This window comes from Capsicum annuum, chromosome 9 (genome assembly GCF_002878395.1).
Source record: "Capsicum annuum cultivar UCD-10X-F1 chromosome 9, UCD10Xv1.1, whole genome shotgun sequence".
Lineage (NCBI taxonomy): Eukaryota > Viridiplantae > Streptophyta > Magnoliopsida > Solanales > Solanaceae > Capsicum > Capsicum annuum.
Genome location: NC_061119.1, coordinates 2,193,105 through 2,208,003, shown reverse-complemented (window position 1 = coordinate 2,208,003; position 14,899 = coordinate 2,193,105). Strand labels below are relative to the sequence as shown.

Here is a 14,899-nt window from a genome sequence, read left to right as displayed (position 1 = left end):
AGAAAATTCTATTTTCATGTTATGTTGTATTGATTTGATACAATGTGAGAGTGAATATGAGATTTGCATGCAATTTGACTATACATATAGTAGCCAAGAAGTATGAATTGATTAGATATTTGATTTAATTTTAGGTGTATATCATATATATATATATATATATATTCATGTAAAATATTAGAATATTTCACGATTATATATATGAGGTAGCTCAAGGCCAACTTCGGACATTTGTTGATCAAGTTGTGGCAAGGACGAATTTCAGACATTTTCTTATTGAAGTTGTGACTTGACAAGACCAAACTTTAGTCATATAATGCTTGCAATTCAAACAATTTGACATGAAGTTCACGTGAATAATTTTTTTTATCAGAAACAGTAATTTGTTCTTTGAATTTCAACAATTCCAACGAACCTTTCAAATTAAAAACCACCAATTTGAGGGTAAAAAAACTAAAAACCATCATTTTGAAGGGAAAAAATTACAGAACATCTCAAAACATTGGCAATCAGTGCAAAAACTTGAAGAAAATGCTCGTCCGGGCTTCTATTGTTCTTAGAAAGTGAAGCATACATGGCCCATCACGGGCCAAATGGATATGTTGTCCATAAAATAGACGTTTTAACTCTTGCTCATGACACAAGATGATATTTCAGGACAGTGAACCTGCTTCATTGACGACAAGTTATAGGCAAATGTTAAAACTTATTTTGCAGGAACGAAAATTCACCACAACCCACATTAGGTGACAATATTTCAAAACGACACGCGTTAGGAGATAAAGAAATTCAAGACCGGACACTTTGGAGGACACTAGGTGTAATTTCCTGAAACGGATGAAGCACATTAAAAGTGAAAACTCATGTATGTGATTGGGCCATCCTTATTGGGCTTTTAATATGGGCCAACAACTCAACTCAACGGCCCAAGTATATGAGTGGCAATTTCTAGTCAGCAATTGCACTGGATAACCACTTGAACACGTTCTATCCAATTCTTAAAAGCTGAATTTAAAGTTTAGCCAGTATAGAGGGGCCTATCTTATCTGAGAAGCTTCTTACCTGTTCGATAAAATGCCTCAAAGAAAAAACTTGTTCAACCAACATTCTTGATTCATGGGAATCTTCAATTTACTGTAATAATTTACCATAAAGATTCAAAATTTGGAAATAATGGTAGTGTTACAGTGTAATCCAACTTCTCCATTTACAGAGCTATGGCCAACTAAAGTTACAACTACTACTTATACCTCCAGTTTTGTTAGCTCTACTGCTGTTTCTTTCAGATTTTCAAGAAGAATCAATATGGGGTATTGTTCTTTTCAAAGAATTTTTAGAAGGGGTAGTGTAGTTAGCTTAAGGAAAGATGATTTTTGGGAAGATCCTGATGATGGTAGTGATAGTGAAGATGATGATGATGAAGAAGAAGTTGTTGAGAGTAGTTTGGAATATGGAGATGAAAATAAAGTAATGGTTAATTCTACAAATGGGATGTCTACTAGTGAAGAGGAGTTTGTGAAAGGTACTCATTCCGTTTCAATTTGTTTGTCTGGTTTTAACTGGACGTCGATACTTTGTTTGGATTATTGTTGTATTGTGTTGTATTTGTATTGTTTTAATGAATACAACGTTTGGATAGAATGTATGTTTGCCATTGTTACGTAATGCCACACATCATGATGTCTCAGGTTCAAATCCCAGCGAAGATACAAGGTTACATTGATACTTTGTTTGGAATATTGTTGTATTGTGTTGTATGTGTATTGTTAATGAATACAACATTTGGATAGAATTTATGTGTTTCATCGTTACATAATGTCACACATGAGGTGGTTGAGAGCCATGATGTCTCAGGTTCAAATCCTAGCGAAGGTAAAAATGCTACATTGATACTTTGCTTGGATCATTGTTGTATTGTGTGGTATGTGTATTGTATTAATGAATACAACGTTTGGATAGAATGTATGTTTTCCATTGCTACATAATGTCGCACATGAGGTGGTTGAGAACCATGACGTCTCAGGTTCAAATCCCTGTGAAGATAAAAAGGATAAGTGATTTCTTTCTTTCCCATATGTCCTAGTCTTGGTGGACAGAGTTACCTGATACTGATTGCTAGTGGGAGGTGACAGGGATCCTGTGGAATTAGTCGAGGTGCGTGCACCACGGTTTTTGAAAGGAAAAAGTCACACATCAACAATTTGAATGATAAACCTACAAGAAAAGCAGGCTATGGGGTAGAGCTGCTATAAGATCAAACAGTGTATTCAAACTAACAAAATAATACAATACAACAAGTAACGACCATCCAAACCGAGCTGTAAGAAGATTTCTTTTTTCCTGTTTTCAAGTGGAGAACTTATAGAACTGTTGATTTCCTTTTTGAAGACTCTTTGAGAATTGATGGTTTATTTAAACTATTAGAAGAGGAAAGAAGAGATTAGAAAACTAGGCAACTGGATGCTTGAGATTATATATTTGAGAAGCTAAAAATAGTAGAGACTGAAGAATAGATGGTTCTGGCAAATGATGTTAATACGTTATGTTGCAAAGTTTCTTTCTTGATTGAGTTTTGTTCCCAAGGTTCAATTGCAGAACATCTAGTCGGCGGTGGCAAAGCCAGGATTTTCGCAGGGGTTAAAAATATGAAGAAAGTAAAGAAATGAACATCTACAGCCAAAGGGGGTTCTGATGACCCCCCCACGTGGCTTCTGATGACCCCGCTCACGTGGCTCCCGCCCTGCCTCTAGTGATTGTCATTCTAGGGAAATAGTTATTCTTTTTCCCTGTGATGCAGTTATCGGATATATTTTGAATCTCTAGTATCTGTTCTAGTTGTCCGGATGGCAGTGGCGGACCCGGGATTTAAGGATTGTGGGTGCTTAAGAAATTAAAAATCTGAAAAAAGTAAAATATTACCTCAACAAGGTTCGAACCCAAGATGCCCCTTCCAGTAGAGAACCTTAAGATCAATCTAAATACCAGTGCACCCAACCAACCTTTTGTTTTAGTGGGTGCTTTTACATCTTTTATATCTATTTTTGTATATTTCCTATGTAATTATACCTATTCCGCGTCGAGTTTACTGGGTGCCGGAGCACCCAAAAAAATAGTGTAGGTTCGCCCATGCCGGATGGGGGCGGATATAGTGTATATGTTATGATTCGAGCAAACAATGTTAATAAGTTGTGTTGCGTCGTTGCTTTCTGATTTAGTTTTCTACCAAACCTTCAGCTGGCAGAAGGTCCAATGCGTCAATTCAGCTCATTTTTTCAAACCTGCTCTACTGATTGTCATTCTAGGGAAATGGTTTTCCTTTTACCTTGTGATTCTATAGCTGATACTTTTTGAATATTTAGCATTCTGTACTAGTAGTTTGGAGTTCATTACGTTGGGATAAGTGAATGATTAATGAATAGTATCTGCCTTTGTTTTTGTTTCGGTGATGTCTATGATTTTGGATAGATAGTCTATAGTAATACCTTGTCGGTGTCGTATTTATTATCTAGTAGTGTGCTGTCCCATCTGGTTGGGTGCTGTTGTGTTTTTTGTTTGTTATACCATTATATGTCCTGAGTCGGGGGTCTATCGGAAACAGCCTCTCTACTTCATCTGAGGTTACGGTATGGACTGCGTACACTTTACCCTCCCAGACCCCACTATGTGGGAATACACTAGGTATGTTGTTTTAGGCACTATATGGTGCCGTTTGAATCGCTAGCATCTGTTCCAGGAGTCTCGACATGTTTCACGTACACTTATCTGATGCCTTTTGAATTGCAAAAATTCTGAAACTAGCATGTTCTTTTGTCTTTCAGAGGTTGAGCAGCTTTTAACCCCAGAGGAAAGGGAAATTTTGTATCGCAATCAAACTCCAGCGCTGGATAAGATATCAACGGTAAGTTCCAAGGAGCTTCAACTGCCTCTTTTCTTGCTAACATCTTTCCTTTTAAGTAAATTAGTATCCTTAGTGCAAATCGGGGACTTGCTTTTGAACCGTCTTAGATACTGCCTACAAACTTCCGAGACCAAAACCATGTTATTAGAAATAAAGATACGGATATGATAACTGGATCGCACATTCTTTTGCTGGTTTCTGGAACAAGTACTGATACTTTCAAACGTTTTTCTACTCCAGGAAAAATGGAACCCTCTTCACACTTTTGCACTAGCAGGGCAGATACGGTTTATGGATAAACTTTTGGAGGAGGGTCTTGATATTGATGTTGTTGACAAGGTAAAGATTCGTTGTAGCAGATAGCGTTGATTAACGTTTAATACTTGTTCGTGCATTTTGTTTTTGAAGTAGTCATTGAGTTCATTTGATGACAGGAAGGACAAACAGCTCTTCACCATGCTGTTTTTGGTAAAAAAGAGGCTGTTATCAGTCATCTTCTAAGAAAAGGCGCGAATCCTCAAGTTAGGGATACGGTGAGATGTGTATTTGCTTAAAGTTTCATTGCATCGGGTCATATTTATACCGTTTTCACCCTGGTAACAGAACGGTATCACCCCGCTACATTATGCAGTTCAAGTAGGAGCTATGCAAACTGTTAAAATGTTGATCAAATACAAGGTTGATGTGAATGTTGCTGATAATGTAAGTGGGCATTTTATTTCATCTTCTATCGTTTTCACATTCCCGTTAGCTTAGTTGCTTGTACATTCTTTCTTACAGGAGGGTTGGACGCCATTGCACGTAGCCATACAAAGCAGAAACAGAGATATAGCGAAAATTCTTCTAGTCAATGGAGCAGATAAGTACAGAAAGAATAAGGTAAATTTATGTATAATCATAACTTGAGCTCAAACTGCTTTGAAATGTTATATTTAAGCCGAGGTCTACAGGAAACAACCTCTCTATCTCTATGAGGTAGGGATAAGGTCTACATACACCTACCCTCCGCAAACCCCACGTTGTGAGATTACATTGGATATGTTCTTCTTGTTGTACTTGTACTTATAACTTAAGCACGGACCTAGTGTTTTTGCTAGTGCAATCTTTAAGGCTAAATGTTTGCTCTTGAGAACTTCCCGATGCTGGCCGGCCTTTCTTTTGGGTGGCTGAGAATATCTCCTTCGTCGTGTTTTCTTGTTAAAGTGACAATGTTTTTTTGTATGCTTTGATATAAACACCGGGTGCGTGTAAGTTTTTGCCAATTATATGGGGTAGGATAAAAGATGATTTTCCATGATGGAGGACTTCTCTTAACTTTATCCTAAAAATTATTATGCATGCATGTGAAAATTTTAGTAACCTTTTGAATGTTTACATTTTCACAGGATGGAAAGACTCCCCTTGATATTAGCCTTTGTTATGGCAAAGATTTCAAGTCTTATGATCTGGCCAAGTTACTGAAGCTTGTTCCTGCTAATACAGAACTTTGATTATAGCTTCAACAATTTACGCGCCGTTCCAAGAGAGAGAATAACAATGTTGACATTGACATCTTAACTCATGTTAGCAGATTCTTCTGTATTTCTTCGTCGAACAAAGAAGAGAACAATCAATTCTAGTCGAAGAGGAAGTTCTTAAATGTGTCAATTACTATAATACTCTATTTTCTTATGATATATACATGTCCCAGTGCTGATTTTAGCACACTATGTTCAAGTATCAGGTGAATTGCAAGTCAATGGGATCTTCATTACTTCTATGACGACAACAACATATCCAATGAAATCTCACAAAGTGAGGTAGAAGGTAGAATGTACTTACCCTTACCTCGCGGAGAGGTAGAGCGACTATTCCTGAAAGACCCTCGGCTTCAAGTGAAGCAAATTATATGGAAACGAAAAAGGGAATGTTAAGTAGTTGCAACCAAAGCAGACCAAAGTTAAGGGCAAGTAGTTTGCCATTAATAGGTTACACAGGTTACAGTAGGTACTGTGATCACAATTGTTATCTCATCAAACACAGCCTCTAGTATTGAACTGACCGTGATGTACAAGACATCGTTTTATCAGTGCTTAGAATAGACGGAGGTTTACTACACGAGTACAACAGCATCTAAAGCGAAGTATTTGACTGATTCTAACGAACAGGTTAATCTCCACTTGCACAACCTTTACAGCCGCAATGGACACATTCAATAACTTTCTCCTCCCTTAGATGCTGTGGAACTCGGCAGACACAGGTTGTTTGAAAGTTGTGATCCCGAGGTTGCATGCACCTCAAACAGCAGAGCCGTTCATAACCAGGCTGTAATTCAAACACAAAACCATGAGAATTAACGCTATATACACAACAATGGAAATGCCACCCCAAACACCCTTACAATCCCCTCGCTGCCACACACACACACACACACACACAGAGGAGAAATATACTAAACGAGGCAAAACGGGCATAAATTCAGAAAGAAAAGATACACATTGGCATATGTACATCAACGAGAGTTCCCCACAAACGAAAAAGGTTCATGCCAGTGCACTAGAAAGAAAAGGCGGCACACAAAAACTGAAGCACAGAGGATGTACATACTTTTTTCCATTTCGCAATCAAATTTCGATCAGCATATCCTTGATCCATGCAGAACTCATATAATTCCTTGGAAATCTCTTTCCTCCTGTGAAAGAGATCAAAAATATACCGGCTCTTCTGATGGGCAATTTTGAAAATAGGCCACAAAGCCTCGCATTTTCTTTTGCCATCATGAGGATCATTCTCAGCTGTAGCAGCAGTCAACCAACAATAAAATTCCAACCATAACTGAAGTTAGGAGATGAACATCAATTTAACTACAGAAAACAAAAAAAACACGGGATGGATTTATTAATTGAAACGACAATACCTTCTCTCATTTTTGCTTGCAGTTCACTAAGAGTAGGTTCAATCAATTCCCATCCCTCTGGATATTTGACACGGTTTGTTTTCACTTTAGGCATGACCTTAGCTGCACCAAACACATGTAAATGTAAAACTTACCGATCAATGACCTTAACAGAAGCAAAAGCATGTAATTATAAAACATACTGACAAATTTATCCCAACATTCAACTTCAAGAGAAACGCCACCAATAATTTTGGTAAATGATAGAAGATGATAGCACAATTGAATTTCAAAGCACCATTCCCCCAACAAAAGCTAAACTGATATTACTATGTGATCATGAAACACTAAGCAATACATAATCTAGTAAAATTGCATGAACAGGCTTTTATGCTTAGCATTTCATGCTTAAATTTCAAGGCCAAAAATGTTGAATTCTGTGTTAAAAATTCAAAAAAATTATAATTGAAGGGAAACTTGCTCCTAACGGGAAAGAAGAAATAACTGATAATGATTGCAGCTGACATGACAAAAGAAATATATGCTGGCGAGACAAATTAAAGATAAAAATTCTGTTTGTAATGACATCCCTAAGGCATAGATGATACAACAACAACAACAAACCCAGTCCACAAGTGGGGTCTGGGGAGAGTGTGGTGTATACAGACTTTACCTTTGTGGGGTAGAGAGGTTGTTTCCGATAGACCTTACTTTTGTATGATATACAAAAGAAAAAGACTGTATAACGAGTCAATGTAGAAATATGCATTGAAAAATTAGAACTTGAGAAAAGTAATAAATATAAACAGAAACAGTCCTAAGGAGGAGAGTAGTTCACGAGTTTGCCTAGTTGCTTTGTCACAGTCGTCCACACTCGCTGTTAATGAATAAAACTATGAGAAGAGTATTAATGGGAAATTGTCTACACAAGGATGATGGATGAGGCAACAACTGGCAGCAGAGCAGCAGCATTGGTAGAAACAGTTCCTAGTGTAACAGTGTAATACTAAACTAAAGGGCCTAAGCAAGTTTAGTTTACTCTAGGCTTTGGTCACCCAAGCTTGGGCTTCTGATGTGTGAGGCTGGAGAATTCAGTTGGGCTAGAGAACTTCAAAAAATAAACTAAGCCTGAAGGAGCCCAGCTAAAGCTCTTTACAATCTTCAGTTAAAAAACAATCCAAAAATTGAATCCTTGAAACTGACAACTGAACCAACATTAAAAACTTTAACCATGAACAAACCGAGAAACCAAAGTTTTCAGTTCAGCTGATCTTTTCATTTTAATCTCACCCCTACACGTCAAGGTACAAAGTTGAAAATTAGCAAAACCGGGTAAGCCGGTTTGTGATTTAAGCTTATTACAGTTTTAGAAACCCAATATGGCAGGCTTATGAACTTACAGATCCTTTCCAACACTAGGTGATTTCACCCATTTGTTGAAGCCTTGGTGGACAAAGTTACCTAATACTTGTTGCTGGTGGGAGATGGCAGGTATCGCGTTGAATTAGTTGAGGTGAGTGAAAGTTGTCCCGAACACCACGGCTATCCAAAACAGAACAACTTAAAGATCCTTCTACTTCTGTTAATTAAATTGTTATGCCATGCAATATAATCTAAAAACCAACCTATCTTTCAACTTCGGCCTCTGCCTAGTCTCTCAATCTCTCTCCTCCATGCATCCCTAGTCACTTATCTCACCCATCACTTGTCAATTGTCATTGTCTCCGCTCCTTCTAACTCAATCTTGTTTCCACCTCTCTAACTTATTTTTTTTAGGCTCATTCTGGTTCTTATGGCCTCGATCATTGATGTGATGTGGCAACTGTGGCAGCAGGGATATGGCATGAAAATAATGAAAACTAAAGACAACAGGGACTCATATGGGTTTTCTTCTTTACATCCTTAAATATGTAACAACGTGCCTTGTGGATTTGGTATTTCATCATAAACTTGTATGATATCTAGGATTACCTTTTTACTTTCACTAATAAAGTAAAGATTTTGATCACATCAGTTTTCGTTAATTCAAATTCTGGTTCATACATTAATGATTTTTGCATTGCATAGTGCTTTTTTCGATTGGATTGAAGTGAAAGATATCTATTATTTTTATTTTGGATAAAATATGCTAGCCCAACATAATAATTTAGGTCCTAAAGCACAAACTTCTTCGTCCTCATTCCTTAAGCCAAGATTCGGCAGCACGATACTAGGGTCAGCCATTCTTGAGCATCCTATAGCTAAGTCAAGCCAAACCAAGCTTGCAAGTTTTCGACCCCTTCAGAAGATAAATTTAATTTACAAGAACATGTAATCCCACGGGTGGAATCTCGGAAGGATAGAGTGTACGCATGCCTCACCCCTAGGTTGTTTCCGTTAGACCCTCAACTCAAGAAGAAGGTCAATTATATTTACAACAACAACAATAACATATAGAGTGCACGCAGACTTACTATTTACCTTGTGTAGGTAGAGAAGTTGTTTCCGACAAAAACAGTACATAAAGAGAAGTAATGGAAGTACAAGAAACAATAGACAGTAACAACAACAGATAGTAGCAGAACAATACTAAAAACAAAATAACACTATAATCAAACTACACGAAACAACAGATAGTAAAAGAATTGAAGAACAAGAAACTAAAGGAGTAACACTAGGACTACTTGTATGGACAGGCCGACAATACACTTCTACCCTACCGACTACCCTTCGATTCTAATCCATGTCCTCCACACCTTCCTATCTAAGATCACGTCCTCGATAAGCTGAAATTATAACCGAATGCGAAAGAATATCTCGATTGTGTAGGCATAAAAGCTTCAAAATTAACTAAAATATAATCCATTAAAAAGGAAAAAATAGAGAAGATCATGTATTCAACAACAAAAACAACAACATACAAAAACAACATACCCAGATATTCCCACTTTTGGGGTCTGGGGCGGTAAATGTACGCAGTCCATACCACTATCTAGGTGAGATAGAGAGGTTGTTTTCGATAGACCTCCAGCTCAAGACAAAAACAGTCTAGAAAAGAAATAGTAAAGGAACAAGAAACAATAGGTATCAACACACCAAACAATAACATAAACAAGACTATCAGCATGTACATCGACAGACGATAACACACTTCAAAACAAGACAAGCACTATCACCACTAGCACAGACAACAAAACAAAGTCCCCCTCCACCTACTAGCAAGGGCGCCTTGCTTCATACTATTCTTCTACCCTAATTCACCTCACACCTTTCTGTCTAGGGTCATGTCCTCGATAAGCTGAAGTTCCTCTATGTCATGACTAATCATCTCCCTCCAATATTTCTTCGGGAATCACTATCTAGCTGAGATAGGAGGTCGTTTTCGATAGAACTCCAGCTAAAGACAAAAACAGTCTAGAAAAGAAATAATAAAGAAACAAAAAACAAAATAGGTATCAACACACCAAACAATAACATAAACAGACTATCACCAGGTACATCGACAAATGATAACACACTCCAAAACAAGACTACCACTATGACTACTAGCACAGGTAACAAAACAAAGTCCCCCTCTACCTACTAGTAGCAAGGACGCACTGTTTCCTACTATCCTTCTACCCTAATTCACATCTCTCTACATCCTCGACACCTTCCTATCTAGTTTCATGTCCTCGGTACGATGAAGCTCCTCCATGTCATGACTAATCACCTCTCTCCAATATTTCTTCGAGAATTCATTCCTAGACAACCTCTCACACCTCCGTGCACCTCATCATCGCATGTCCGAATCATCTCAATCATATATTCATGAACTAAAAATAAATAAATTAGTACAGAAACAAGCAACTTACCGGTACGAATGTCCAACTTCCGACCAGCAACGACGACGATGTCGACGGCTACGGTGGCAGAGACGGCGGAAGCTCCGGCGGAATGTGGAAACTTCGATTTCTTATAAGGGGAAAGAAAGACATTGGGTTTTGGGTAAATTGTGGGTATAACCCGAATCCGGAAAAGATTTGACCCGTAAGTCTTAGAAGAGAACTTTTAAAAAATAGCCAACGTTTTAACAAATAGGAAGGTTGCGGCGCTAGCCACAGTTCAAAAAATTATCATTCGTAGCTGGTGTATTTCAATTGTATGCAACCGATTGTATTTGATATATTATATCAGATGTAATTATATTTCTTGATATAATATTATATACTTTCAGATGTAATTAATGGTTGACACAACTCGCTACAGTTGGATTATAAATTTCATCGATATTGTCTACTTAGGTTGTTAGAATCTAATTGTTAATTAGACCTCAACACATGTTTTGCTATCTAGATCGACAGCTTTGGAGTAACTGATAAAGTTGCTGTCATGTGACCAGGAGGTCATGGGTTCAACTTCAAACCGTGGAAATAGCCTCTTGCAGAAATGCAAGGCAAGGCTACTTAATATAAACTCTTGTGGTTCGGCCCGAGCCTTCCTTGAATTCCGCGCATAGTAGGAGTTTAATTTAGTCTGCCGGGCTGCCCTATTTACTCAAACTTGCTTTTTGTATAACATAAATAACAAATAGAGTGTATAACAAATGCATGCATTAGTTAAACTTAGATTGAAAAAATGCACCGAACAAGATATTAATAATATATAGAGGTAATACATGCATTATTTTTTCTATTGCATCCTACCGAATGACTTAAAGTCTCCTAAATTTCCTTTCCAGTTTAACAAGAAATTTGTCTTAGCTTATTAAATTATTTAATTAAAAATTAAATTACTATAGTTTGATACAAATTTCGTGTGCAAATAATATTTATTCAATCATTAAATTTTCATATGAAGTAGTCTTTGTTAAAATGCGCATTATCCTTCAATGTTGAAATTTTTTGAAGACGAATTTAAATTTGATCGAATTTCAATACATAATCAAATGTCAAATTGAAAACAACAAATTAATTACACCTTAAATTTCATATACGTTTGAATTTACTCTATGAACTCTCACTATTGATCAATTGCTTCATTAGAATTCATTTCCTTTTTACATTTTTCATTTAAGATTTGTGATTTTTTAAGGGGTGTATAAAAATGCTTGCATTTTTAAAATTTTGTTACATAAGTTCTCTTTTAATGTTCGATTTTTAACATTTTCTTCGATAGAGAAACAACTTCTCTACCTCGCCTATGAGGTAGTAATGCGAACCGTGTTCACTCGACCATTAGTTGTTGTTGTAACTTTCGATTTTTAACATTATTTTGTCTTGATGTCTCCCATGGTATGTACTAACAATGATAATGTATTGCTGAAGATTACCCTTTTATGTTGTTGCTTTAGGAAAGACCTCCTTTATTGTAGAAGATATTCTAAAGATGTAATACAAAAACATGCTCTTTAACTTGGCGTTAGCTGACATCTATGACCTTCAACTTTATACTAACGAAAGGTGAAAGGAGGCCCTAAATGAAGAGTTATTATATTTTGTAGTGTTTAGTCATTCCGTTGGTAATAGTAGGGGAGCGTTCTTTATTTGTGTCGAAAGTTTCTTGTTCATAGTGTTGAGTGATGTTTGTGGTTTCATATGGATAGTTTTAGTATTATCTTGTGGCTGTAGTATTATCTTGTGGCTAGAGGTGTTAGTTTATTTTGCATATTGTACTAATTTATATACATCTATGTTTTGTGTTTGTTGTCCTGCTATTGGTCCTAAGCCGAGTGTCTATCGGAAACAGCCTCTCTACTTCACCGAGGTAGTGGTATGGTGTGCGTACACTCTACCCTCCCCGGACCTCACTATGTGAGAATACACTGGGTATGTTGTTGTTGTAGTGTTTAGGCATTGCATGATGTGAAAATTTGGGTCACTACATGCAGGTTTCCAGCTTTGATTCTCTCCGCCCTCGGTCTTGTTAGACTGAATTTTGCAAGGACAAAGGAATACGTTGTACTCCAGTTACTGAAGCGCCATCACTTGCCGCCACTCTAGCGCAGAAGATGAAGGAGTTGGATAGCGATTTGGAAGTCATGGCCGAATCCAAGTAGAGCATGGATTGATCGACCGGAGAAGGTGAAAGGGAATGTATGGAGAACTGCTGGAATATATGATGCAATCCAGCTTTCCAAAATTGATATACCTTCCGAAAGAAATCTTCTGTATGCTGTCTTGTGCTTTTGGTCGATATCAAGTAACTCTTTCCATTTTAACTTTGGCATGATGGGTCCAACGCTACTGGATATTGTTGCCTTGACAGGACTCAGACCTCATGGCGAGGAGATCAGCGCAGTCCACTATGCCCCTAAGTTAAACTTCACTTTCTCAAAGGGTGAGAATGGTAAAAGATCGACTAACTATGAGGAATTTATTGAGACGAACATGAAAAGAGAGGATATAACGGAGGATGAACATATCTATTTCCTTATTATGTGGCTTTGCAAGTATGGACCAATTAGCCATTGCTCTTGCCGAGGGCAGGAAGCTAGCATTGGCTCCATTTGTATTGTCTCATTTGTATTGAGGCTGTAGAGATTTAGTTATAAAAAGGTTTGGTCATGTAGGAGGTCCTTTCTGGATCCTACAGCTCTGGTTGCAATCCTATTTCACTGAATATGGACCTTCGACTTATGATTCAAAACATCGTTGAACTTATGGTGTTCCGCTTGCTCAAGGCAAGTTAAAGAACAAGAGCTTCCGGGAATGTTTTAAGTTCTTTTATTCATGCACCTCCAGCACTCACAGCCAGTTCACTCCATTTTCTTCTATAACCCTTGGCCCTGAGTTGCTGAGACTGTCGTTGCATCATCCTTGCCGAACATCAAATAAGCAATTAAGGCATCTAAATTATCAAATTTCACAGGACGGTCTTGTGGTTCCATAACATCAGATGTTTTGTTTCTGGTATCAGCTAATGATGGGGATACTGTGCCTTCCTCACCATCCTAAAAAGAAAAAGGTTCCAAAATTAGGAGTAACTCGACATAGCAACACAAGTGATAAGGAGAAGTTACTTTGTCAGAAGTAGAGGGGGAGGGGGAGATTGGTGTAGCAGGAGAGTACAACTTGTGGGAAAGGCTGATGTAGAAGGTACGGGAGAAGGTGTGCCTGGTGGCGACATTTTTCTACTGAAAAGAAACAGTCAAGTGAAGGAATCAGGCTAATCATCTGTGCCAAAGATTGCGATAGAATACTTTTCTTTCCCCTGAAAGCAATTAAGGCATGAATAAAGAGGCAATACAAGGCATCAAATTCAGTAACAAAAATAACAGAAACAGTAAAAATGACAAGAATCAGAGAGAACATTGAAAGCTATCACAAAATCTAATGCAATGGTTTATATGCAGAAATCCGGTAATTTGTTCCATCGAGAAGTATATCATACCTTCATATTCTGTCCAAGTGTTGCAGCACATTGAGAATTGCCATTGGACCTGGGAGAAGGACTGAGAGGCATGATATGCGGCAAGATCTTCCTGAGGACATTGATAGCAGTCTGGTCCCGATTGTTGATATAAGTGGACCACCAGGAATCAAAGAACTCAGCAGAGCTAGGATTGAATTTTGATAATCTAGAAGATGTCTTTGCTCGAGTCAGTGTACAAATTAAACGAGCTCAGTCTCTCGGTTTTTCTGCTGATCAATCTTCTCCCATAGAGGACGAGATAGTCGCCATGCAAATGTCTACACCGTCAGCAAAAATGCTTGCCACAGCGAAAGATAGCATTGAGAGATTACTAGTTATGCCTTCGAAAGACTTGTTTCTAAGAAAAAAATCAGCAAAGTTTGAAGGATGCAAAGAAAAAGAGAGAAGCAATCCAGGATCAACAATTGAGTTTGGGAAAGAAGTGTTTTGAAAAGTCTAATGCTCTTGATGAAATGGAAGCTGCATTAGATTTTTTTTACTTTCTACATTGTAACAATATGAAATCATTTTGTTAAATTTAAAATCCTTTCATTCCTATTTTATTATTGATTTTAGAGGTAATACCTAGTTACCCCTAAACTAATTAAAAGTAAAATTTTCACCCCCTTAGTGCCTATGAGTCACATACGTGTCACTTACGTGGCACAACACACTGAAATATCCATGTAGGCATCCATGTGTGCCACGTTTTTCTAAATATGGCTTACATGGGTCCTTTTAATCTAAATATGGTT

The 14,899-nt window shown here is 37.5% G+C and overlaps 2 protein-coding genes across 2 annotated transcripts; one reads left to right on the top strand and one right to left on the bottom strand.

Annotated features, from left to right (window-relative positions):
- The first annotated feature begins 966 nt into the window (after nt 1–966).
- On the top strand, nt 967–5,607 carry LOC107853386 (ankyrin repeat domain-containing protein EMB506, chloroplastic). The gene is made up of 7 exons (XM_016698378.2): nt 967–1,522; nt 3,819–3,898; nt 4,139–4,237; nt 4,333–4,431; nt 4,502–4,600; nt 4,679–4,777; nt 5,284–5,607. Exons 1-7 carry the CDS (start codon nt 1,174–1,176, stop codon nt 5,386–5,388), a joined length of 930 nt encoding a protein of 309 aa, XP_016553864.1. The 5' UTR covers nt 967–1,173; the 3' UTR covers nt 5,389–5,607.
- A 230-nt stretch (nt 5,608–5,837) lies between these two features.
- Nucleotides 5,838–10,751, bottom strand: LOC107853387 (protein BUD31 homolog 2). The gene is made up of 4 exons (XM_016698379.2): nt 10,607–10,751; nt 6,795–6,896; nt 6,485–6,672; nt 5,838–6,202 (listed from the first exon to the last, which is right to left on the bottom strand). The coding sequence occupies exons 2-4, from the start codon at nt 6,886–6,888 to the stop codon at nt 6,047–6,049; spliced, it is 438 nt and encodes a 145-aa protein (XP_016553865.1). The 5' UTR covers nt 6,889–6,896; nt 10,607–10,751; the 3' UTR covers nt 5,838–6,046.
- Between the last annotated feature and the right edge of the window lie 4,148 nt (nt 10,752–14,899).

Excerpts from the sequence above, each read along its gene's own strand:
- LOC107853386 (XM_016698378.2), top strand. The coding sequence starts at position 1,174 with ATGGTAGTGTTACAGTGTAATCCAACTTCTCCATTTACAGAGCTATGG. Across the intron at positions 4,432-4,501 it reads ATCCTCAAGTTAGGGATACG|AACGGTATCACCCCGCTACA; the intron begins GTGAGATGTGTA and ends CCCTGGTAACAG. Across the intron at positions 4,778-5,283 it reads ATAAGTACAGAAAGAATAAG|GATGGAAAGACTCCCCTTGA; the intron begins GTAAATTTATGT and ends ACATTTTCACAG.
- LOC107853387 (XM_016698379.2), bottom strand. The coding sequence starts at position 6,888 with ATGCCTAAAGTGAAAACAAACCGTGTCAAATATCCAGAGGGATGGGAA. Across the intron at positions 6,673-6,794 it reads GCAAGCAAAAATGAGAGAAG|CTGAGAATGATCCTCATGAT; the intron begins GTATTGTCGTTT and ends CTGCTGCTACAG. Across the intron at positions 6,203-6,484 it reads TGATTGCGAAATGGAAAAAA|CCTGGTTATGAACGGCTCTG; the intron begins GTATGTACATCC and ends TTTGAATTACAG.